This window comes from Corvus moneduloides, chromosome 1, assembly GCF_009650955.1.
Source record: "Corvus moneduloides isolate bCorMon1 chromosome 1, bCorMon1.pri, whole genome shotgun sequence".
Taxonomy (NCBI): Eukaryota; Metazoa; Chordata; class Aves; order Passeriformes; family Corvidae; genus Corvus; species Corvus moneduloides.
In genome coordinates, this window is record NC_045476.1 from 23505807 (window position 1) to 23532140 (window position 26334).

Consider the following 26334-nt stretch of genomic DNA (forward strand, 5'->3'; position numbering starts at 1 on the left):
CAGGAGGCTGTGGAAGAGTATGTGGAAGAAGAGCATAGCCAGTGTCCCAGCAGCAGTGTGGCACCATGGACATCACCTTCTTCTGGAGCTGGAAGAAGCAGTGAAGGGGCTGAAGCTGCCCCGAAGGCGCTACTGTAGACCCTTTCTCTGAGCTAATTTCTGAAACAGATAAGGTCTTACCACTGTTGTACGAAGGGCAGGAGGGGAGTGGTGGTGGTTGTACTGACACCAGGTGGTACGGCCAAGTGGCAGGGCAGCAACAAAAGGGAACTGATTTTGGAAGGAGGGGATTCTGATCCCCCAGGCAGATCTACACCTCCATGTGACCAGTGCAGTTGGATTTTGTCAAGTAGCACCTCTTTTGCTGTATTTCCTGCCTGCCTGGTTGTTTGAATAGAGCGTGAAGCTGCAGCAATGTTTTGAATAATCCAGTGTTATTTGTGGCATACTGCAGTGTAATTTAGTGACCCTTCCTCAGCAAATGGCCAGTATCTGAGGGCAGACTAGAGAGCGAGTTCAAAAGGTGTTGTTGCTCATCATTCCTGACCGTTACCTGCCATGACATACATCAGCTGGAGCTGCTGTGAAGCTGCCACGGCACATTAATTTTTCCTAAGTACCGTTTGCCTTGGAGTTGTTGCCAATGAGAAAGGTGAGCATGGGATCACAGGTGGATGACACCAGAGAGGGCTGAGCTGATAAACAAGAGAAAGAGAATAGCTGGCTGTGCTGGTTACCAGCTCAGAGGCTCGTTTGCATTTGCAGAGCTCCCTGGTCGCCTTGGGAGTAGCAGCTGCAGTAATTAATACAGCTTTTCCATATCATCCGAGGGAAGGTGCGCAAGGTGACTGCCAAGGGATCTTGCCTCCTGGGATGGAAAGGGACAGGTTTCCCATGTGGACTGGCTGTGGCCACAGGGGATGTAGCATTTCCCTCTGTCCTGCAGAAAAGTGATGCTGTTGCCATAATAAACCTTGGGGAAGGCTGATGCACTGCAAGCACATCTTGGGGCTGGAGCTGGGTGCATCTTGGGGCTGGAGCTGGGTGCATTTCCAGACTGCTGAGAAGAACCTGTACCCAGACTCAGAGTTCAGTGGTCATTGTCCCTGATACAAAGGTTTTGCTCTCTTTTCCCAGTAAAGTAAGAGATACTGGCATAAGGGCTTGCATGTCTGGCTCATGTGTCCTGGTGACACAGAGCCTCCCTATTTTGGAAAGACTAGAGATGGTGATTCCTCATCCCACCACAGCTCAGAGCACCAGGGCCATGTTGTCCTTGGTTGAGGGCTGCCCATCTCCCCCATGGGCAGTCCACTGATATCTCTGGCTGGCAAAAAGAGTCACATATGCATCCCTGGAACGGGGGAGCAGAGCTGAAGGAGTCCCTTCAGCAGGCAGACAGTGAGGCGAGGCAGAGATGATCCCGTGTGGACCAGCTTTGAGACGCTGGCTCCTGTAGTGCAGCAGGGATGGAGGCATGTGAAGGGCACGTTGTTCCCTGCGCTCAGTCAGGGAGCCCATTGGCACAAGGCTGTGAAGTGATCTGTCACCTTCCAGGTTTTCCACAGTGGCTGTGCAACTCTGCTCTTGCTTGTGTACACCCGGCACTGTTAAATGGTTGGAGAGCTGTCCCAGAGCACACTGCTGGCAGCGCTTGATGTGGTATGCGCAATAACCAACAATTTCAGTGGAATTTCAGCTGTTGCTGAGTAGTGAGACATCCATGTTTATCCTTCACCTGGCCTCTGCCAGTTGGGCTGGAGGATAAGTGGTCCCAGAAACCAGAGCAGGTCAATAGATCCATCTTTTTCCAAAATCCTAGTTAACTGGAACCAGTTGGAAACTTGCTGTAATGGAAATTTCAGTTGTGTATAATTTTTTTAACAGAATGCAATTGATCTTGTTCTTTGCGTTAGTCTGCCTCCACTTTTTTTTTTTGTCCAGTGTTTTTTGTGTATTCCAACTTTTCAGGGAGGGAATTAGGCTCACTTATGTAAAAACACATCTCTTTAGTTGCATCTCTGAGTGCTGCAGTCTCCTGGAATCCTGAAACAGTGTTGTTTGAAGACGCAATTTTTTGCTCTGAAGGTTCACCTAAGAAGCATGTACTCAAGACCAACTCTGTGTACATCCTCCATCCCAAGATATCTTGTCTTGTGCTGTTCAGTTAGTGGCATTTTCAAGGATGCTAGTCTGCAGCCTCTCCCCCCACATGGCACACCTGTGGGCTGGTTTGTTAAGGAGAGCTGTGCTTTTGTGTGTTGTGCCATGTCCCTCCATTTCAGCTGGGTATGTTACTAAGTGAGTATTACTTGTGCAGCACCTCATGTCATTCTTCGTTGTTTGTTTGTTTCTTCCAGAACACTATAATTATGCATCTTCAAATGTAAGTGCTGGCTTGCCTCTAAATGTGGCACATTCCTCATTGTCAACTCCATGTCATGGCCTGCAGACATCAAATCCCGTCATTTCAGTTGTCCCATCGGCAAACCATCCCTCTGGATATGGAGGACACATTGACAGCGCGGCCTCCGAATACTACCTGCCACCAAACATGAGACCTAATGGAGCTCCAGCACTGGAGAGCCCCAGAATTGAGATCACGTCTTACATGGGATTGCATCATAACAACAACCAGTTTTTCCACGATGAGGTGGAGGAGGCCATCCCTAACACCAAGCGGTCACCTTCCACTGCCACTTTGAACTTGCCAAACATCGAGGCGTACAGAGACCCGTCGTGCCTCAGTCCAGCAAGTAGCTTGTCTTCCAGAAGCTGCAACTCTGAAGCGTCTTCCTATGAGTCTAACTACTCGTATCCATACACTTCACCTCAGACCTCTCCGTGGCAATCCCCGTGTGTCTCTCCGAAGACCACCGACACAGAGGAGGGCTACCAACGCAGCATGGTGGCCTGTACTTTGCTCAGTTCCCCAAGGCACTCTCCATCAACATCTCCTAGAACGAGCATCACAGAGGAGAACTGGCTGGGGGCTCGCAACTCCAGGCCTCCATCTCCCTGCAACAAGAGGAAGTACAGCCTTAATGGCCGGCAGACCTCCTATTCCCCACACCACTCCCCCACTCCTTCTCCGCAAAACTCACCGCGGGTGAGTGTCACGGATGACACTTGGCTGGGAAACACAAACCAGTACACCAGCTCCGCCATCGTCGCTGCCATCAATGCCCTCACCACTGACAGCACCATCGATATGAATGATGGGATTCCCATCAAGTCGAGGAAGACCGCCATTGATCACACCCCATCCATGACTCTCAAAACTGAACCGGCTGGCGAGGATCATGGGACCATATCGCCAACTGCTGATTTGTCACCAGAAGACTTCTCCAGCTTTCAGCACATCAGGAAGGGAAACTTCTGCGAGCAGTACCTGTCTGTGCCACAGCATCCCTACCAGTGGGCCAAACCAAAGCCTCTGTCTCCAACATCCTATATGAGGTAAGGAACCCCAACTCAGGGCAATCCCAATAGTATCTTTACTGCATGCTTTTGTTTCCTCCTTCCCTTTTCTGTCTCTGCTTCCTCCCAAATCTGCCCATCCACTCACTCCACTTAACTGTGTCTTGTGACACTGCCTCTGTTGTTGGTGTGGTGTGACCACAAGTAAAGTCTTGAAGGGTAAAAGAGGCTGTTCTAGGAGCTGGCTATGCATAGGTTGTAACGAGTTATCCACTTCCCAGGGGATGAGCCCTAGACTGGGCAGTCTGGAAATGGGACGTTCAGAAGCTCAGGCAGTGGGCCAATTGGGTGCCATGAAACCTGTGGCTTTACTTAAAGTTTATTAAGTCTCAGTATTTTTATATGGTAGGACAAGGATATGGTCTCGTTATGGTGACTGTTGCAGGGCCTTTTACATTTATGCTTTATGCACAGTGAATACAAGTTAAGTAAGAATATGGTTCTTTTGTGAATTATTTCAGCTTGTCTGAAATTATTTCAGCTCATCCGGAGGCTGTCTATCAATCTTTTTCTGTCTCTTCAGGACAGTGGTTTTCTGGTTTTTTCCATCTTTCCCACTACTTCTGTTTAAAGAAGAAAACCTAATTTTTCAGCGGATAGTGGTTCAATCTGTTCATCAAATTTATTTATCACAAAAGGGCTCTGGGTAGGAAGCAGCACAGAATAGCCAAAATCTGAGTTACATTCATTGCATTCTCTTTCTGTCTCAGTATACACTTTATTTTGGAGTCTTCTGGAAGCTGTAATATGTAGAAGCATGTGGTTCAGGAAAATAGTTCAGCTTTCCAAGGGTTAGTAGGCTGTTCCCAGTCCCTGGTTTTGATGGTCTCCCCTTTTTCTCCTCTTCCCCAAGCACGCCTGGCTTCTTGCTCTTGACAGTGAAGCTGCCTTTCTCAAAATGAAAGCAGTGAGAATGTAGCTGAAATGTTTCAATTAGCAATGCATTCCCTGGTTCTCAACCTTGTCAGTCTCACCTTTCTTTAGCCAGCACCTCTCTGCCATGTGCTGTCTCCCGAAACTGTGGTGGAATGGTGCATGGCTCTTTGTGTTACAGCACACTCACCTTCCTCATCGTTCTCCTTCTCCTCTGCATTGCCAAGCTCCTTTCAAGACCCTGGCTCAATTTAGCACTGGGAAACGCAACAACCCCTTTGGGTCTGACCACCCAGAGTTAGGCACTCACTGCCTTTCAGAGCTGGGGTGGAGACTTCTAACACCAGGTAAATCCTTCAGAGCCTTCCCATTTACTTAGAAAAAGCCTTTTATGTTCACCCACTGTAGTGCCAAGTAGCCCACGTTCAACAGAGAGGCCGGCCCTTGGCTGTTGTGTCCGGGGCAGCTTTTTGCCGACAACTTCAAGGGCAGGAGTAGGACAGTTTGACCAAAGAGGCTTTTATCTTTCCGTTGCAGCAAGCGGCTGTAGGCGCTGTGCCGCGGTCCGTCAGGAGGCACCCGGTGTGCCTGTGCACTAACACAAACAAGAAAGGTGAAGTGCACAGAACGAAGCCCCACTATGTTGTGTATTTAACATTTTTTTCCACTGTTTTGGTCTTGTATAAAATATGTTTCCTGGTTTGCAGTATGTTTCCATGTGATCTCATTAACTCGTGCTCTAGGGCAGTTGGAAGTTACTGTTGAAATGTGATTTTTAAGTTATTTTACCAATCGGATACACTGACAGTGCTTCCTTCCACCAAAAATACCTCTCGTTTTATGTATATGAAAGTGCTGGGCTACTGAACACAGACGTCAACAGGATCACAGCCTACGCAACAGAAACTGTTATTTTAAATCTTTCCAAAAAAATTGGTTAAGAATTTGTCACAATAGAGCTGGATTTTTTTCCTGTTATGTTGCACATCTGTTCTATTTCAAACGTGAGGGCTGGAGGGGTGGATTCCAACAAATAACTCCGGCTCCAAAATCTACCCAGTCATAATGATTTTGAGATAACCAGATTTGATTACCTCCTCTCTCTCTTCCTGAATATGCGGTACAGTTTTCATCAAAAGCCAGCATGCCTTGGAAAATCACTGATGCTTTTCCCTCCCTCTCTTGCATTCTCATCTCTCTGGGAGCAGAAGGGAGCAGGCTCAGGCAGACCATCGGCTGAGTGCTGTCTCCTTTCCCAAGGTTTTATAGTGGGCATCAGTCTAAAAGGGGAACTGCTTTTTGCTGTTGTTTCTAAAATTGATGATGTTTTTAATTTGTCATAATTAAAGTTCAGTCTGCTTTAGGCTTTTCGAATCCTGGAGCAGGGGAGTAATAAGAGTATGTAATGAGAGTCTAATAATGCCTGCCTTAACAGAAATAGAGTGTTTATGTGTTTCGTGAGCTCGGATGCTCAGCCCGGTCCCCAGGCTGTGGGCTCTTTGCTGCAGATCTGGGCTCACACTTCTCCCTCCAGACTACGAACATGTGACTGTTCTTGCATGGGACTCGGCACGCGGGTGCAGGGGATCACAGGACGGGGTGGGAGGGTAGAGCCTGACCTCGCAGCTGAGGCTTGAGCTGCACAGGTTAACCCAGGACTGGTGGGGATTTGTCTGCAGTCCTTTGGTTGTAGCCCAGGGCCTTGCACCAAATCTTTGGATATAGAAAACACTTAGAGACCAAGCACAGGTTTCAGGAGAAGCATTGGAACAAACCCTGAGGTAACAAGGGGAATCATACCTTTTCTAGATCGAAATGAGTTATCTAAATAACCAGTCTGCCTCAAAAAGTCCTGGAGGTAAATCATGATGCAGAGAGTCAAGAGATGGTCTTTATGAAGCTCTCTTTCAGCTTTTATCTCAAAGATCTTTTTTTATTTTGGTATTTATGCATTGTGCTGTCTCACTCAAATGCAACAAGTTTCTGTCTGGAGTCTCTCTCTTAGAGTTAACACAGCAAATAATTTTAAGAGAACCACTCCACTGGGCAGTTACTGTACAAGCAGGTGATGGTCTGTGTTTCTCAAGCCCTTGCTGTGTCAGTGGTGTTCCTTCTGAGCCGTTTCTCCATCGCTCCTAAGTGCTGTGTAATGCAGAATGTATTGTGGACAAAAATGTCAAAATGGAAGTACAGGACTGGACTTCTGCCCTCGGCTATGGGGGCACTGTTAGGGACTATTTCCAAACTAAAATCCCATTTTTTGTATTCCGTACCTGCTCATAAGCACGTCCTAAATCACCCTGTATCACAGCAAAAAGTATAGGCACTCACCAAAGTGCCATGCTGCTGAGTATCTTGCACATTTTATATGACTTCCTCTTCACCTGCTGTATTTGAGTAAACACAACCTGAAATTTCCTGGAGGCAGTTTCTTACTCTTTGAAAAGTAATGCATTGTAGTTATATCAAGTGTTATCGATTTAATCCAAGGAGTGTGTTGGCCTTTAACACTTGAGTTTGCGCTAAAAGCAGTGTTTTTCAGGAGGAAGAGAAATGGTTGGGTTTGTTGGTTGGGCATATGGCATATATGAGGTCTCCCACACCAAAAGGAGTTTCCAGGAGTAGACAGGTAAATTTTAAAAGCTCCCTGTGGTGTTTTCTTCCACAGTTTATTTTTTTAACCGTCAAAAGCCACATTTTCTTTAGCTGCAGTCTCTTTTTCAACCTCAACAATATGCATGTATGTTTTTGACCTCAGAGACACATGGTCATGTAGTTTTACATATGGAGACTGAAGTTTTTACCTAGGGAATGTATGGTTGGATACCTGTCTGCAAGTTGCAAAAGCACATTTGACTTTTGTTTGCATCAATGGGCTTTTTGGGGTTTTTTTTGTGGATTTTTGGATTCTACTTTTGGGACTCTGACAGTATTAAACTCAAGCATGCAAAAATTGAGGCCCCAAACCATATGATTTCCGTACAAGCTATGATTTTAAAATGTTGCAGACATTTTTCTTCTTTCTTTTGATTTGTGGACTTTTCAGATGCCTTTGATTTTGCCTTTTTTTTTTTTTAAGAGGTGTTTTGTTCCAGATCATGAGATAGAGGGCAACCCTACTAGGGAAAAGTTGAGTTTCTCAAGAAATTGGGGTTTTCTGAAGGAGGAAAAAGGCACCAGCAATCTTAAGATGAGAAGAGATAGTCAGCAGTGCAGTAGAACCGGATTTGCTGACCTGTGCATCCATGGCAAGCTTGCGTGTTTATGGCAGGCGAGAGGAAGTTCCTCAGACAAAGCAAAGGCAGGGCTGTCTGGGCAAGACTCAGTGAAGTGGGGACTTGTGGTTGTGTGGCAGTGACCATCTCCTGGGACTCGTTAGTGTTAATTGAGGGGCCAGTGCTGGGACGTGGATGGGGAAGAGCCCGAAATGCTGCTAACCTTTTTCTCTTTTCTGCTATATTCCTGCTGGATAGGGATATTTGGATGCTTTCAACATGTTTCATTTGCCATCATGTAGCAGGGACTTTTGATTACATTCGGTTGCTGTACCATAAGGCTGAAGACTACTTGGAAGGCTGTCTCAGTAAACTGATACATTTTTGTTTGTTTGTTTGATTTAATCTTCCCCAAGCTATCTCCCAACTGTTTTTCAGTTCATTCAAACAACCCTGTGAGCATCTTATTAATGGCCTTCCTCCACCAGCTCATTAACACCCCAGGATTCTAAATTCAGAACAAGCAGAAATGCAATGCCAGCCACTTATCTCCATTCCTGCAGCAATAGTTTCTTGTCCTTTCTCTAAGCCATCAAATGTGAAACTTCCCATGCAAACCAATCTCTGAGTGTGAATTTTTAGGACAGTAGTGTGAAAGTATTATGTGGGAGAATGACAACGACTCATGTTTTCAGACTTCAGCATGAGCAATTCCAGTGCGCGTCGTGCACTTCACGGAGGAGCTACTTGCTCCACATGCCAGCAAAATACAGCCAAGTCTGAGGTGGGACACAGCATCTATTTTAACAGCTCGCAGCCAGATTGCTCAATTGTCAGACAGGAAATTCAAAAAAAGGGAGAGTAAAATCTGCCCACGTTAAGTCATAGGTGAAATATAAAGCAGGTGTATTTTTCAGACCACAGTCAAGCCTGGTGGACACGTAGCCATCACCGTTGTTTTCTTACTCTTTCAAAATCACACACAGGGATCTTTCATAGGCATCCACTTCAATGTGAGACAAGTAATAAATAATAAATTGTAACCATATTTGCATTTGGTGCAGAGTTGGAGCAGGTTCAAGCTAGCAGCCTGGTAGAAGTTTCAGCAGCCCTGTGGTTTTTCTAGTTTGTGATTTTGTTTCTATAGGAAAACTCCTTGTCATAAAAACATAAGTTTAGCACAGGGCACCCAGTCTCAGCTGTCCTCCTTCTAGGTCACTCACTTTACTTCAGATGCTGAAAGACACTGAGCATCTTCTCCTAGGCAGCTGTCTGGGGTAGATGACTGTGCTGTGGTACTTGGCCAAGAGCAGGGTTAGTCCCAGGGTGACACTGGCAGTTGTTCTTATACCTTCTTCAGTTTGGGACAAAAAGTGTTTGTGAATCTCTTTTTCAAGTGGCCGTGGGCATCTAATAGCTTAGAAAGCGTAATGGTAATTTAATTCCCAAATGGATAGCAGTCATGTGAAAATGGAGTTTAAAGACCTTTACAAAGTTTAGCAGAAGTTTTTGGCTTTGTTTCCTCCCTGTCTATATTCCAGTGGGCTGCTTAGTATCTTTCTTTTTTTTTTTTTTTCTGTTTTTTTGTAACTTGATAAATCTTTCTGCTAAAGACAGAAGTCAGCCAGACTGGATAATCTGTTTTTGATTTAATCATATTGTGTATCTGGTGTATGCAAAATAAATCACTATTCATCTGGTTTTTAATCTGATTTATGTAGGATGGAGTTATATTGAGCCAGTTTTCTACAGCCTAGCACCAGGTTTTGTGAACCTGCCTTGAAGCAACCATACCTCATTACAGCATTTAGGAGGACTGCAGTGAGATTTATTATGGCGCGGAAAGGAACGGGACAGGTTTTCAGCTGGTGGAAAATGCGATCTGAGGGCAAAACACTGATGTGTATTTGATAGGAAGACTTCATGAAGACATTTTATTCCTCTTCTTGACTGCTGTGGTGGGGCTCTTCTCCCCTCCACGTGACACTGGCTTGATGAGGTAGTTTGGGCCTTTTCAAATTGATATTTGCAGCAACCAGATTTGATTTTACCACTACACCATTTGCTCAGTGGCTTTTTCCTTTAACCACGTTTAGCCACAGGAAATTAAGTGCATGATGAAGATAACCTAACATAGGAAATAGCTCTGACAGCCCCAGTCCATGACACTGCTAGATGCATCACTTTGCTTCCTTTATCAGGAAAACTCCCATTAATTGTCAATTTATAATTGGACAGGTGGTGCTTTGGAATTTTGATTATAGATTTCAGGCTAACAGCACACTGTATTTATATTTGCAGGCTTTACTTGAGAACATGAATTTTACAACTTAATTATATTAACATTTTCAGGTGCTGATTTGAAAGGAGTTTGTGTGTTTTTTCTTTGGTTCTATTTTTTTAAAGAGATATCATTAATTACAAAGCTATCACTTCAATGTATCTTAAAAAAAACCCAACCCTCTTCACTTGAGGGCTTCATGCTGTCAGTCAGAGTTGTCCTTTTTAATTAAGTGTTAAAAATTTCTAACCTGATGGATGTTGTGTCCTCAGAAAAAAAAAAAAATCCATCAAGTGAGAATTTACTTAAAACCAGAAACATCTGTTTAAAAATGTGTGCTGATCATCACCAGGAGAGGCACAGCTGTTTTGCTCTGCTCTTTGTCATTTATCATTAGTCAAATATGCTTCATCCAGAATTTTTTTTCCAGACTAAAATATGTGTATCTAAAGTGCTAGGCAAAGAGCAGTGGCTACATACAATGGCCATTTGTCTGTAATTTTCTGCTGTCTCTTCATTCCTTGTATGAGTGTGTAGTAGTAGAAGAGCTTCCCCTCACCTCCAGGCTGGGCCCTGGGCATTTTGGGGGAGAGGCTTGCACAGGAGCTCAGAAGGTGCAACATCCTGCCTATGGCAGAGGCAGGGGCTTCCATGTGTGGAGTGGCAGAAGGCAAATTCAGGGTTTGTCCCTGGCAGTGGAGAGAGAGTGCCCCCCTGGCTTCTTCTGACTCCAGTTGTTCATGGAAGCTCGGAACCTGCACAGAGACAACGAGTTTCTTTTAGATGAGCTCCCACTTAGAGTGAGCTGGGATGGATACTTCCTCTCTGTTACGGGTCTCCATGTCCTGAGGGCTGGAGAACAGAATAGCTGGAAGTTTGGCAACCTGCCAGTGAGCCGTCCTGGGGTAACAGGAGGTGCCCAGGAAGCAAAAGTGATCCTGGTCCTCACCCAGGATGGGACTTAGTGGCTCCAGCTGACCCCTGTAATGTGTATGGTGTGTGTCCATAGACATGCAAATACATGGCTCAGACTTGTAAACAATGAAGATAATGTAGGAAAACTTAGCACCACCTGAAGTCTCAGCAGTGCATATGCACACAGCCAGTAGCAGATATGAGTTCAATATGCTCATGATACAGGGCTGGGTAAGCACTCACAAAAACCCAAAAGGCAAAGCAAAAAACCTGCCTGTGCTAGTGGTAGAAACCCCGTTCTGCAGTGGAGCCAGCAGGGCTGCCTTGGGGAATGTGAGAGCTGTAATGCCTGAGAAGCGACAAGTGCAGCGAGTGTGGATCACTGGGGTGGTAAGATGGAATATCCAGCCTCCAGCTGAATATTTGCAGTATATGCATCCGTTGCGGAAGCTCTTGCACATCCTTTCCTTCTCGGGCAGCTCATTTCAGCCGTGATCCCTGCTGCTCAGACTGTCCTTGCTCCCGGGCTGTAGCAGTGAGGCAAGGATCCAGTAAACCCTCAGTGCCCGGACTCCTTGCAGGCTGGGGAGAGCTGTTGAGCCCTCAGCGTCCTCACCTGCAGGTGGTGGTGGCCCAAGTCCTCTCACAGCACCAGGGAGCCCTGGCCCATGGCAGCTACAAAGGTTTGAGGGACACGATTTTCTGCTTGCTGGTCATCTTCTCCAGGCTGATGGGAGAAGTAACAAAGTTTTACATAAAAGGGCAGGGGAGTGTGTTGCAGTTGTGCTGTTTAACTACTTGTAAAGACTTTTGAACGACACTCAGTGAAGACAATTCACCAAAGAAAAGAATATAGAGTGGACATGAAATTAGTGTTTTAATTGTGAAGCTTATTGCTTCAATTTTAAGATTAGTAAGTCTGTCTCAGGGCTGCTGTTTCTACAGTCCTTGTTTCTTTTCTTTCAAAGCATCAAGTTGGCATTTCTTAGAGGTCTCCCAGCTATTTTCAAGTGTGCTTTTGTACTGGAAGAGGGTTTCTAAGAATGCCTCTTCCCCACCATTGCATGCTGTCGGGCTGCATGATGGTAATGAGTCCTTAGTATTTTAGTTAATTGCAGGGTCAGTACTGAGCCAGAAGAGTGAGCTGCGTTTTCTACAGGCTTGCTCATCACCATCAATAGGATTCATAAGCAAGTTCTGACTTCAGAGCTTGCTCCTTTGCAGTGCGTTAACCCAAAAGAGATCGGCTTTGCTTCACAAGACTCTCAGACATGCTTTGTGTTGGGAGTGAAGCAGGGAAATGGCTTTTTTTCTTCTTTCTACCCCCTGTAAACAGAACAGATTTGTTGAAACCCATTAGATTCATTAAATGCTAAACTAGTTTGGCATTCACTTTAACTGCAGAAATCTTCTTCCTAAAACTCCCCGTGTCTTTCTGCCTACCTTTTTTCTTTTGCTTCAAGAGTTAATATATTAAGATATTTGTAATCTGTGTCTTAAATTATCGATTTTGGATACAAATCAGATAGCATCTGGTCCAACAGATACGCTCGACCCATAAATCTTCCTAAAATAGCCATTAGCTCCTAAATTACTCATGGCATTATCCTTATTGGTGAAATTTTAACTGTAAGATGGTGAAGGATGAACTCTGAGAAACGGTGTCTAAAGTAATAGTGACGGCCACTTGTGGTTTATGATCACGTACTTGATGTTAATTTTTAATCCGTTTTCCTTTCCATTGCAGCCCATCCCTGCCTGCTCTTGATTGGCAGCTGCCATCTCACTCAGGACCTTATGAACTACGTATCGAAGTGCAGCCGAAATCCCACCACCGAGCTCATTATGAGACAGAAGGCAGTCGAGGGGCTGTGAAGGCATCTGCGGGGGGCCACCCCATTGTGCAGGTACAAAACCATGTAATGAGCAGCACAGGTTGTTTATCTCAGTGCTCTGTGGCGAGCACTGTTTCTTCTCTAAAACCAAAAAGTAATGGGAGATTTTTCCTGTCCTCAGAGATTCCTGCATGTGAGCACACCTTAGAGCATATTTTAAACTGGGTGGACCAAGCCTTTGGTGAAAACAATGCAAGAGCAATACAGGGCGAGTGGATTAGTGCTCTGTCCGTGCAGGACTCAGCGAGTGTTCAGCTAGCAAGTGGTGACCATGGACCTATTTGTGCAATCAGACTCCAGACATGTGGTTTATACTTAAATCAGCTGGGGACATGCCTCAGTACATTTAGTCCTTAACTTGCAGTTGGATCTAATCAGAACTGTGAGTGCGTGTTGGAGTGCAGAGCTGTAGCAGTGATGTAGAAGTATGTCACTGGTTTGGATGTTGCAGTGAGTTCTGAGCTTTTAGAGTTTCTTCTGTTAAGTTCCTAAAACCCTTCCAGCTACTCTGGAAAGCATCTGAGGTCTGAATCTAGTTTCATGAATTCTACCAAGCTCTTTAGTTGCTCTGTATAAAGCTTTTAATTTAACGACACTCTAAACTGACCCTTAATTCGTTTATATGAGTAGTCTCATTCATTTTTAAAGGACTTCACTCAGGAGTAGGAAGAACAAGATTTGGTTGTTTAAAACAAAAAAAGAAAAAGTAGTGGGAGAGAGTGGGAGACAGTGCCTGTCCCTCCTCAGCTGCTGCTTTCTCACCCAGCAGTTAAACTCCCAGTGCCACCCGTCAAGGTTGTGACCCTCTGTGCATCAGAGCCCAGGTTTTATTGCTGCCCAGATGCCACAGGACCCGTGGATGCCACGGCACTGCTGCCATGCTTGCACTGCTTGGGCTCATGCCATAAGCCATGCTGCAGGAGCAGTAGCTCGTTGAAAGCCCAGATGGCTCAAGATGATGTACGCACCACACATGCAGGGCTGTGCATGTTTGTTTATTTGCTGTAAACCCCTGTTAGCAAACACATCGTTGGAAGGAATGGTGGGAGGTTGGGATGACACCAGGCAGAGAATGCTGCTGTGTAAATGTGTGCTGCTGCCACAGCTGGAAAAGGAAAGTGAGGGGAGTTGTCTGCAGCAAACACACTTTAGCTCTGCCAGAACTCATCAGTGACATGGGATTATGAAAGTTGTCTGCTGCAAGTTGAAAGGTTTTAGCAGAACATTTGTGAGTGATATTAAAGAGGGGCTTGTGGCAGACATGCTTGCTGACAATTAAAGCTGCTCTGTTTGTGGCTTGATGCAAGAAAATGCAAATGGGGAGGCATCAATTTGCAATGGCCAGCTTGGCACTTAAAGTTTCTTACGTGCTTTTTGGAAAGACTGAATGTGATGCCAACATTTAATTGGACTAAATGTGTCCAGACATTTCCCCTCTCATCCCCTGTCCCAGTCTGTCAGGAGTGAGCATGCTGCTTCCAAACACAAACAAGTGTCAGAAGAGTGGAGAGGAAATTACAGAAGGGCATGAAGGGAGAGGGGAGGAAGCAGACAGTCCCAGCCCTGTCAATTGGCTTTACCGGCTTAATAAGGATTAATGTATTTTTCAGTCCTTTTATTACAACCCAAACATCCTTTTCTCCAAAAAGAACAGAAACATAAAGAGGTGCAGAAAAGTGTCTCTGTGCTGACATTGCCATCATGGCCAGTTATGTGTTTGAAGAAATGCATAAAAGTTCTGACTTAGACCAGAGGTGAATAGATGGATGGATTAAAAGTACTTCCAAAAAGAAAGAAAGTATTTATAAATAATTTTTGTAACAGAAATAGTAAGTATCTACAAATAAAGAAGTACCTGAAAAACAAAAGTATGTATAAATAAACAGAGGAGGAGGAAATCTAGGGAGTAATTTCTGATAAATTGGTGACAGACAAAACCTGAAAAATGCGTCTCTGAATCAACGTATTTCCAGATGTTGCAGCGGTTTGGGTCAGGTTTGATTCATCCCACTGGGTTATACAGAAAGGAGCCCAAGTTTTGAAGTTCAAACTCAGATGTGAACTCAAACAGAATCTTAGTGTCTTCAGGTCAGAAATTTTGTATCAAGCTTTTAGCTCTTCAACATTTCTAATATTTTCTATTCTGTTGACTCAGGGAAAACTCTCATAAAATTGCTTTGACCTCTTGTACTACCTTTTTGTGTTACATTTTTTCCCATGTTGATAGTCAGGTCTTTCTTATGTCAGTACTTTAGGGAAACTTGCTTTAACTCTGCTGTTGTTAAAGCTCTTCCCCTTTATCTTCAATGAGAAGAGAATATGGATGAGGTCTCTCTTGTCTCTCTGTTTTTCTGTTTCGCTCTCTTTGTTTCAAACCCCCTCTCGTTTGCATCTTGCTTCCGAAGCTAGGAGATGTTCTCACATTAATACCTCCACAAATCTGTTGGGCATGCTAAGGCAGAGGAGAAGTAAATCCAAAAAGCATCTGCTGTTCATGGCATGGTTCCCAAGCAAAATTGCCAGGAGGTTGCTTTCTCTGCAGCCAGAGCAGGTTTATCTATTTTTTCCAGGCAACATTAGCTTCCTTGCTGCTGATCCATCTCTTCTTTTAGGAGGTAGAATGTCTGAGGATCAAAGGTTTCTGAGGCAAGCATGCTGAATGAGGAGAGCGGTGGCATAGGAGGCCTGGAGTCTCTCTTGGGTATGACATGAAGCTCAAGGTTGGAGACCAATTTTTTCCTTGGCTCCTCCAGGCTGGTGACTTTACTGTGCAGCTGGAGAGGGCCACATGTAAAGCTGAGGACCTGGCACTGTGCGCAATGCCAACACTGTATGAGATTGCTTTTCTCTCCCAAACCTGAGCATGGCAGGCTGCCTGAGGAGTTCATACTGACCCATGGAAAGGGCAAACCTGGTGGGTGCTGGAGGCTGCCTGTGGCAGCAGTCGTGTCCACCACTTGCTCCTTATCATCTCTGCATCATGTATGGGACTTGCTCACTGGAAGCTCCTGTGTGCCATCTCCCAGGCCTATTTCATGCCAGTAGGATTTCCTGTGGATTTCCTTCTGTGGAATGGCAGCACCTTCCCCACTGCACTTAGGAACGATACGGTTTGGAGCACTTCAAGTTGCCTGTGAAGGCTCATGAGCCTGGTAACACAATAATTCTCTCACATTTCACTTTTGCCTGTTTGGGTGTTTGGCTGCCATGGCAGCTCCAAGCTATCGCTGTTCCCGATTGCTAAACGTTTGGAGAGTGGGATGAGCCGGCGCGCCTAGCGAGCTAAAAATGCCGCAGAGGATTGGCAAGCGAGTGGTGCTGGGGAGCGGTGCTGGTGAGCTCACAGCTGGCACTGGCTTTCACCCCTTGGCTTGGGGAAGTATTTTGCGAGTTGCTGTTGCCTTTGGTGATTTCAGACTGGAGTACTCCCACCTCTGAGTCAGAACAGGGATGGTGCCCTGGCTGGCATCAGACATTGTGAAGCTTCATGTTGCGTCAGGTGAGGGTTAAACCTGGGACCACTCTGAGAAGCAAAACCCTGTCTGCTAGCATCCTGCTGCCACCTATTCCTTCTCAAGAGTTCATGGCTGGGGTGAGGATTTTTCGAACAAAGCAAGATGAAGTGAATGGGGTATTTAGGAAACCCACAGCATTACATAGCTACAGACACATTTTAAATGAGGTGAATTTAATTCAAGGGGTTTACATCCAGAACATCTTAAAAATGTCCTCCGTTTGGACCTATCTCCCATTCTTCATTTTGAGAGTAATGGTGAGGAGTTGCCCAAGATGAGGTTTGCATTTCAGCCAGCAGTGGCCCTGTTTCAGCTGCAGGTAAGTAATCCAGCAGATAAAAGTTTGGGCTCCCCAGGGAGGGATGGCACCAGATTATAAATATATGGTCTGTAGACATTCCAATTAATAACTCATCTTTGAAATAAGTCAAGCACTTTGACTGCCTGAGATGGAATTTTTACAAGCAGGGTGTGGTGTATCTGTGAGATAAAATCCAAATACTCAAGAATGTTTAATTAAAGGGCATGATGTACTCCCATAGAAGATTGTATTCAATGGTGAAAGAAAATATTCAAATGCACGGAGTAGCACTAGTAAGCACTTTCAAAAGCCATGATTATATTTAAGTTTTCTGACACAAAATATGCCAGGAATTCTCTTCAAGATCTCTCCTAACATGAAGTAGATAAATTGGTTAGAAAAAGGAAAGAAAAGAAGTTGTAAGGGTTTTCCATTTTTATCTAAGTAAACAGTACTATCCAGTATTTGTTTTCCTCTTGAAAAATTAAGTTAATATGGAATACACAGTGAACACTGCCTTGCCTTTCACTGTACCTCTTTGCAGTGAGGTGGTAGAGGTTGTGTATGGCTCCTGTGCTCCCTTATGAAATTTGATCTGAGCCTGTGAACAGCTAAATAGTCTGAACTCCCTCATTTTACAGGCAAAACACAATGATTTGTCTGCTGATTTACATAGGCAAAATGTTGTCTGTGCCAGGAGATTTGCTCACAAGAGTCGTCTGTGTCCTTTCTTGACAAGATCCCAAGTAGACATTTCGGGTCTGATTTTCAAAGGCCTTGAGGCATTTGTTGGGATTTTTAAATCCCCTTATGACTAACAAGTGTCAGACTCTCCTCTATGGCAATTACTGCCTCGGTATTTTTTGCACATCTCCACATCACCATAATTAGGCACCAACATGCCCCTGAGTTATTTGTGCACCTTGGTAACACATGGAGTGTGTTATTGTTTGCTTCCCATGGATCAGTTGGTTTTGTTGCTTTCGGATAACAAGCACAAAGTCCCAGTGAAGGTACTGGCCGCCACAGGTACCTGCCAGAGCCCTTTCATCTTCAGACCCATAAGCAAAGAATACCTTTTGCAAACCTCTTGGGGAATAGAAAGCCTCACTGACAAAGCACTGTAACTTCAGGGGGCATCACACTCTGATCAGCACCTCTCTTCACACACAGCCGACAGCATGAGGTCAGACAGTCCTGTGATAACCAGAAGACTAGATGGGAAGGAGAGAGAGCTGAAGTATGAAAGGAAAAGACTGAAAAGAGGTTTCATTCACCATTGATGACAGGAAGAAGATGAAGGTACAAGGAAGCCAAGAGGAAGGCTCTTCCAGACAGAGCAGGCCAAGTCCTTTGCAGCAATGTTCTGGTGCTGCACAGCAAAAGTGAACTCATGGCAAGTCCCATTGTATGGGACCTGCAGTGTGTTCATAAGTGCTTTTCTTGGTAGGGGTCCCCCACTGCTGCAAGTTTGTTTTAAACAACAGAGCTGCCACCGTTGCTGAGTGAGTCAAGGGGATTAGAGAGAAAAAACAGTCCCTGGTGGGTCCAGCTCATGGCCATCTGACACCTGACCAAGAGGAGAGGATGTGGGAAAAACAGTGTTAGCTGCTTTCCCCTTCCCTCTCTGGGTCAAGCAGAGCAGAGCAGAGGGCATATTCTTGTTAGTAAGCAGTGATTCAACTCATCATGCCACAGTGGACTTCCTCTCTGTGCTGCTCTTAGCTTCTTTTTAGAAGGCAGCATCACCGTTTTGTTCAGATGGAAATATAATCCTTCCTTATGGCAGGCATATAAAGACATTGGCAAGCACCTGTTAGCCAGGTTGCAATTAATAGCACAAAGCAATGCAATCACACAACTAACCAGACAGGGAGCCTACACTTTATAGCCTTGTTTTAGACAGCCGGTACTTCTTAAGGATAAATCTGAGCTGAATGGCCTTCTCACTTCTTGCATCTGTATAGTTAAAGCTAAACCTCATACTAGCAGACAGATAATCAAAACTGAAATGTAGAATGATTTGGCAGATGTTTTAAAGCTGCTATTGCTTCTATAAATCCAGCAAATGGAAGAACGCCCATTGAAAGCTTTTCATCACATTTTTTGTTTTTGGTTAGGAAAGTGTGTTTTGGAAAGGAGGGAGTTTCTCATTTTTGGGTTTTGCATGGAGCTGGTCCCACAGAGTAGCTCCACAAGCACAGCTGTATCATTAGCTTGTGGCCTCCCTGAGGAGGGGTAAGTCCAGAAGGGAGCCATCCTGGAAAGTGTGCTGCTGTCAGCCAGAGAAGATTTCATGACCCTGAAAATGCAACTTCAGCTCTGATTTATGAGCCATCCTGGGGACAGGCCTCTGCTGTTTGGTGCAACGGCCCTTTCCAAATGAAAAACAAGGTTTCTATCAGCCAGTGCTTGGGGGGTGTACTCTGCTCTCTGTTAAAAATGATACCTCGCCCACACTCAGCATGATGGACGCCGCAGTACATATTCCAGCTGTTAGGATGCTGAGATATTCAATCTGGCTTTCCACCCCGAAGGCTTTAGCCCTAGGTTTGCCTTCAGTTTGGACTCGGTGGCTGCAGGCAAAGCAGAAGTTGGTTGTGGCCTTCAGGGAGGAGAGGATGGAAAGCATTCCCCCTCCTCTGCTGGTGCTGTCTCCATTCCCTGGGGAAAGGGGATGATGATCTCAGCTCCTGATTTGCCTTTTCATTGGCCTCTTCTGGTTTCCTTTCTGCCTCCTTCTTTGCAACAAGGGAGCCAGTGGCATTGCTGTCACTGTGCGGGGTATCCTCTAGCTGTCCTCTGGTGGCAGTTGATAAGGCAAAGTCCTTCTAGATTACAGGGGAAGCAGGGCAGTCATCTCTATCTCCAGCACTGCTCACTTCCTGCTTCCCTTGTCAGGCTGGTGGTCTTGGTGACAAGCAGCACATGCACCCTGGGTGTCTACAACCAGTGTGATAGAAGTCTCAGCAAGGCCAAGAAAGGCAGAACGTAAATGTAGTAGTGCTCTCTGATTCTTCATTTACTTTTCCTCAGGCCTTGTGCTGTATCTTTTTAACTTGGTGAACTGCTTTCATTGTGGCCAGAGGTTTTTTTCTGCATGTTTTCTAAAAGGGTGGTTCATCATAATTTTAGAAGTATACCTCTAAAATGTGTACTACTACTTTTCAGGGAGAAATCAGGACTCATCCTTGATTGTTAGTGTGATAGGTTTTTTTGCCCTTTCTATCCTTTTGTCCTGTGCTTAATACTGCATCTGCTAAAAGATGCAGACGCTTTCTCTGTCACAGAATCAGAAGGCAGAGACAAAGTTGCAGATGCTTCTGGTTAACCAGAAGAGGCTACCAGTAGTGGTAGAAATGGCTACCCACTTTTCTAAGGAAAAATACTACATGGGTAGATCTTTTGCTTGTCTGAAATTACCAGACCTCAATTAAAAAAAACAACAAAACCCCAGACTCTAACCGAATTACATTCAAAGCACTGTTGGAGCACTCCTGAATTTAGACAGCTTAGCCTGCTTAATTCAAGCACATGCTTTGGGGTTTGCTGACTCTTAGTTAGTTAAGCCATTTTTGAGAAAATAAGACTGGATGGGTGAGGTGTTGACAACTGGATTTAAAATAGCTTTTCAGGGAGATTCAGGTGGTATGTGAGGCTGTGGTCTGAGCATGAACCACAGTTGTTACTTGACTTAGTTTTGGTTGCAGTTGAGAAGACCTATGCCAAAGTTACCAATCAGCAAATCTGCTCCAGACTTGCCAGATTATTGCACGTTAACATGCACCCGAAATCTGAAATGAAACACAGTTAAAATTAAAGTGCAGGTTTACCAGAAGCCAGATGCTTCATTATGAGCTGAGCTAACCTACCTGCCAAATACTGCTAACCTCCATGAGGCGGGCGATTAATTTTTTATAAGTCTGCTTTGGGAACTAGACATCTGTCCTCTATTCCTAAAAGTAATATCTCAGGGCAAATGATATTTTTTTTCTTGGTACTCCAAATTACATAAAACATGTATCATGAAAATCATATTGTCTGCATTCTGCGTGAAGATATACTGGGGGCTAGTTCATATTTCAGGTCCCTTTCACACCAGCATAGCTCCATTGGAATTTCTTATTTTATACTTTATAATTTTTATATGTAAGAAGAGTTACATCTGTAACACACCTTGTGATATGGAATATCAGTATATATGGTTATAGTATAGATTTTCCATTTTAATTAGTCATTATTTCAACTAACAGGCTGAATCAGTGGAAAATATGGTGTCAAATTACTCAGTTGCTCTCTCAAAGTACATTTCATCTTCCATTATGAGCAGGGGTTTATAATTTCTTTCCTTGTGAAGAATAGCTCAAGATCTTCTTTGATACATGCCATGAAAGGGAGATCATCTGCTGTACACATACACAAAAGTAAAATTTGTTGCATGCTGTCAGTGCAGTGAAATCAAATAAACTTTTTCTTCCCTCCACATGTTTAAGAAATAATTTAACAGGAGTTGCATATTTTCACTGAAACAGTTGAAACATGCTAATGATCAATTTACTTACACATGGTAAAAATAATATAGGTTGCAGACAGATTTGTAATGCAGTTTTTAAACACCTGTTTTTAATGTTTAAATACCCAATAAAGCAGAGGAACTCCTGCTTTTGGTTTGCATGCAGACATTATGCACACTGGGATTTAAAAGTCTGCTGCCTAGGTTTCAAGTGCAGTAAACAGCACTTGCAGGCACAGTGTGGGTACATTTTGGGGAGTTACAGATGCTGGAGTGTCCCTCAATGAGTTTTGCTCTTTGGGACACTGATAACATGGTGTTACATGTGAATCCTGGCAAAAACCCATAGTCCTCACGAGAAAGAGAACTGATCCCTTGCCACTTGCAGTCCTACTCATGTAGAAATACTGCTGGTCCAGTTCTGTGTAATGAGAGGGGGAAGAAATGTAGAAGAGATGGAGCAAAGTGATCTGTTACAGTGAAACCAAGCACTTAAATACATCCTTAAACTTTCATAAAGTGGGATTAAATGTTGAATATGTGCTTAAGTTTTCTACCAAGCAAGTATACGCTGACAACTGGCAATTAATTGTGCAATGTATTGTCACTCAGGTTACTTGGCTGCAAAATCTGGTGTAAGACAATTTTGCTGCCTTGCCACGGGTGTTAAAAGAGATTGGGTGTCAGGCGTGAGTGTGTGGGGCTACCAGCTGCCCAAAAATAGCATGATAAAGGGGAGCAAGTTTCATTCTGTTCTTGCAGGCCTCTGCTGCTTTTCAGGAGACCTACTAGGTTTTCTCTCTTAAAAATCTGATGCTTTTTGGGCATCAGTTGCAGGTTCGCTGTATATTGCTACTTCCTTCTGATGGCTTTCAGGTGAATGCTACTAACTGGATCCTCATTTTCATCTGTCTTCAGTCCCTTTGATTTTGTGATCCCTTAGGATGACTGCATCTTGTATTTGTTCTGCCACCATTGTAGCAGTCCACATCTAAAGGTCACGAAGTCTCTGAAGCTTTTACTGAATGTCTTGATAGCAAGTCAGGCATCATGATACTGGATCCAAGCTTTCCATCACTGTCCAAAATCTTCCCATTACTTTTCTCTGTCTTTGGGCAAACTGTTCCTTTCTTCATGTCATCCAAGTCTATAATTTAGACTGTTCAGTGAAGTCTATTACATTTAGCTGCTTGCTGTCACTGTGCTGGCATGAAAACAGCAGTATCAGCATGTCATGCATGTTCCATGCAGGACAGGGATGCCCATGCTTGCTGTGCTTAATAAGCCACACGTTCCTGTCCCCTCGGCTCTCTGCCTGTGAAAGGACAGTGGGTTGCCTTCGGGAAGCCCACAGTACATCGTGACTGCACAAACAGATAAAAATCTAGAAGGGAGCGGGGTGGGAGAGAGATCATGTTTCGTTTCTGGAGAGCTGTTCAGAGATGCGCTGTGCATGAAGCCCAGGTGCAGCTCACGCATAGAGGGTTAGTCTTGAGCTTTCATCCCCCTCTTAGTGTTTTCACTTGAGGCAGCTGCTTGGTTTAGCACTGCAAGCAGAGACACCTGAGCCTGAGATGGTTGCAACATGTCAGGATTAAGAAGCTTGAGCAGGGCTTGCACGAGGCTGCTTGTGCTCACCAGCGGCCAGGACTAGCAGCGCCTTGGCTCTCCTGCATGTGCACACTGGCATGAAATGCTTTGCTCCTGAGCATGGGCAGAGAAGGGATGCGAGTGCCTGTTTTGGATGAAACTGATCATTGCCAAGACGAGCACCAACACACAGGGCACTGGATGGAGCCATGGGGCAAGGGGATGGATGTGGGGCAAGGGGTGGATACTGTGTGGGTGCTTCCAGCACTGTGCTGGGAACAGCAGGCAGCACTGGGGCTGGTGAGGGGCTGAGCTCCTGCTGCCACCCCATTCCCTGCATATCCTGGCCTGACATATTGTTATTATGATTGCTATGGAAATAATTTCAATATGTTTCGCAGCTCTGAGATTCTGTGTCTTGCATTGTTTGGCTGGAAAGCTGCTTGACTGGTTTTGGAGGGTGGCTGTACATGCACAAATACTAGCTGATTTTTTTTTTTGTGGTGGAAAGTAGGAGATTCACAGCATGGTTTTAATTAGAACTGCTCATTTAGTCTTTCATTGCAGTGTGTTCTTTAGTTGAAAGATAATTTAATTTTCTTTGTTTTGGAAGATTTTCGTGCTTGTCTGTGTGAAATGTCTTTATTTACTGTGCCTCATTGTGCTTTGTGCATAGCTTTGATTAAGGAGAGTCAAAAACAAAACTTCCCTAGGCTGTATTATTTTCTACCTGCTGTGGCTTTTAATACAGTCTCACTGGTATATATGTACCAAGTGTCTGCATTTCTAGGACAGAATCACCAGAGAAAATTGGCAAAGCATGCAGGGTTAGATTTAGCTTTAAAACTCTTACTGACTTGAACAGGAATAGCATGTCTGAAAGTTGTGATATGCTGAAGAAGTGCAACTGGTATGGGTCAGTTTGGTTTTTCATCTTGGAGAAGTCCACAGAAGATACCACTTTTTGATAAAAAGGCAAAACCCCCAAAAAATCCTCCCTCCTCTTGCAGAACTCTGTATTAAGATCTTGTAACACCTCCTCTTCAGTGAAGATTATTTAGTCTAGTTGTAACACAATGCAGCACGGATCAGTCTTGTTTATATGTACAAGAATATTTAGATAGTGCCTGTCATATCAGAAAAAAAATAGCTACATAAAATATGTAAATCTCTCCCGTAGGTGCAGGAACTCATAAAATTGCGCAGAATATACAGCTGCAAAAAGAAAGAATTCTAGATGGCATTTTTAAATCAATCCCTAATAATACTGAAATAATTTTCTAAATGGGTTTCAAATTAATTTTCAACCACCTCTTTTGAAGTGATGTTGTTTTCATTATGTGGGCCTTATGTGCTGTCGCTCATATTCTGCAACAATATAGTAATCTTTAATATAGACTCAAATATTGTTACTGAATACAGGCTATAGAGTGTTATTGACCACAGACTGGCATGCAGTTATAGAATTGTACAGAAACTCCACCCACAGCTGCAAACTTGAGCTTCCAGGGACAAACAAATTTAGACCACAACTTGCAGGCACATGTGCTAGCATCTAGATACACAAGTAATCTCAAGCACATGTCCTGAATACATCAAAGCCTCATTTTCTAATCCCTCAAGGTTGTGAGGAAAACCTTAAAATATGTGAACTGTCAAGGCCCCACTGCTGGCTCCAAGAGCCCCAGTTGAGATGGAAGCAGGTTGGAGAGGCTTTGCAAAGAGCAAGGCAGTGCAGTGAAAATACTGGAGCTGGGCTATGGCTCTGCAGTTGTGCTGTCCTAAATGAAATCCCTGAAGCTCTTAGCTCAAATAGATTTGACAGGGGTAGTTGCTCTAATCACAAGGCAGCATTAGCCTGGAAGCATATCTATAGTAGTAGATGTTTGTAGGAATATGGTCTGATGAGTAAAAGCATTCTTCTTCCTCCAGTTTGAGTAAAAATAAAGAAAAATATTATGAAATTTGGCCCTTGGGTTCTCAAATTATTATCAAATTATCTTTTCTCTTTTTGTAGTGGAAAAAGGTGTGTAATACATGTTTGAATTGAATGTAAAAAGTGGTCATTAGCAGGAACAGTGCTCAGGATTCTATTTTTATTATGATTTTAGCATGCCATCCAGTTTTGAAACGATGTCAACAGCAAGGCCACTGAAACTGTATGTGATGGTGCTCCAGAATTTCCTGTGTGCTCCAGAGCAGAGGTCAGGAGCACTGCTGGGACTAGGGGGCTTGCTGCAGTCTTTGCAGGAAAATGAGCTGCTCCTTTGTGACACCCTTCTGAGGAAGGGAGGGAGGGGTGAGTAGTCCTATCACGGGCACAGGGAGGGAGGCTGCGGAGGAAGCTGGTCAAGTGTGTTCTGGCCGTGACCACCTTGTGCCCAACCTGTGGTGAGGCTGACTCCAGGACGAGGGGAAAGCAGGCCCCCAAGGTCAGGGTGGAGAAGCCAAAGCACTGAATTTAAGCTGTGGTGGAGCTGACTTTGATCTTTCCCTCTGGGAGGGGAAAGGGCTGCAAAGTACCACTGTCCGAGGCAATGGTCTTGCACCCCTGCTGTGGAAAGCTATGGGCAGCTGCTCCAAATGAAACACCTGATGGTGAAGTGCAGAGCGTTGTGTCTGTAGTGGGCTCTGCCTCTGCAGGGGCCTTCTCCCAAGAGCTCTGCTCCATGTCTCTTCAGGTAAAGTGCAGCGTGTGCCTCACAGCACTGCCCTGGGCTTGTGGGACACTCATGCTTTGAACTGTGGCCTGGACAGGTGGCAGGGGCAAGTCCACATTTTAGGGCTTATTACATGTCTGCTGCTGAGCTAATTGCCTTGGTTTCTCTCTGTAATCAGGGGAAGGCTCATCGGTGTAGACTTTAGTGAGCTATTAATTTTATTCTGATGTGAACATCTGAAGCTGCTTGGGTAAGTCACACCTTCAGAGTGCCTGTCTCATTTTGGTGGCTGTGACGGCAGCCAAGGTGACTAGACCCTGTTGTTGTCCAGCCTGTACGTGTTAGAAGTTAGGTGGCATGAATCACCTGGCTTTTCCCTTTTTCTTTTGACTGGATGTTTTGTGTACAATTGTTTCTAACTGTGCTCAGCAGGCTTTAAGGTCTTACCAGTTTGCCAAGACTGAGATGTACTTCTTAGGTTGGATACCCAGGTGAGGCTTAAGTATGGCTGGGAGGAGCAGTGCCTTTTAAGACCTTGTCATTTCTGTCTCTGGCTTGGAATTTGACCCATACTAGAGCCTCGTGTTTGAAGTCAGCAGGTTGATAGAGACACAGTCTTGGGTGTAAAAACACGGGTTCTGATCACCATCACCTTCTCATCATACCTCCCTTCAAAGGAGAAATTGCTACCCTGAGTCAGCATCCTCCTCAATTCCCAGTCATGCACTCACATCCCACTCCATTGACTGCAGCCGAGTGTCATCCATTTGCAGCAGCAGATACACTACTCTATGAGGCGTTTATTGGCAAGTTCTACTATTAATATTTGCAACATTTTACTTGGCTGTCTTACTGGCTTTAAGCAGGGTTGTGGTGTTAGCTTGTCAGTATTCAAGTCAGAAATTCTAGTGCAACAGCTGTTGCTAAATAATGTTATTCAGTGTGACAATATTTAGAATGATTGATTGAAAATAGTCCCTGTATGTTGAGAAAGTGTATTTAGGAGTCTTTCATGCTTATTTTATTTACTTGCAGTTGGAGATCTCCGGCTTTTCAGTTCATTGTTGCCCTTGTGGCAGAGCACCTCATGTTATGT

The 26334-nt window shown here is 44.5% G+C and overlaps 1 protein-coding gene across 1 annotated transcript in view; it reads left to right on the forward strand.

Moving 5' to 3' along the window:
• The first annotated feature begins 2311 nt into the window (after positions 1-2311).
• The window catches only part of NFATC1 (nuclear factor of activated T cells 1), a 102340-nt gene continuing 78317 nt past the window's right edge, over positions 2312-26334 (forward strand). The window contains 2 exon segments of the mRNA XM_032101847.1: positions 2312-3459; positions 12512-12671. Coding sequence (XP_031957738.1) covers positions 2327-3459; positions 12512-12671 — 1293 coding nt within the window. The 5' untranslated portion in view covers positions 2312-2326.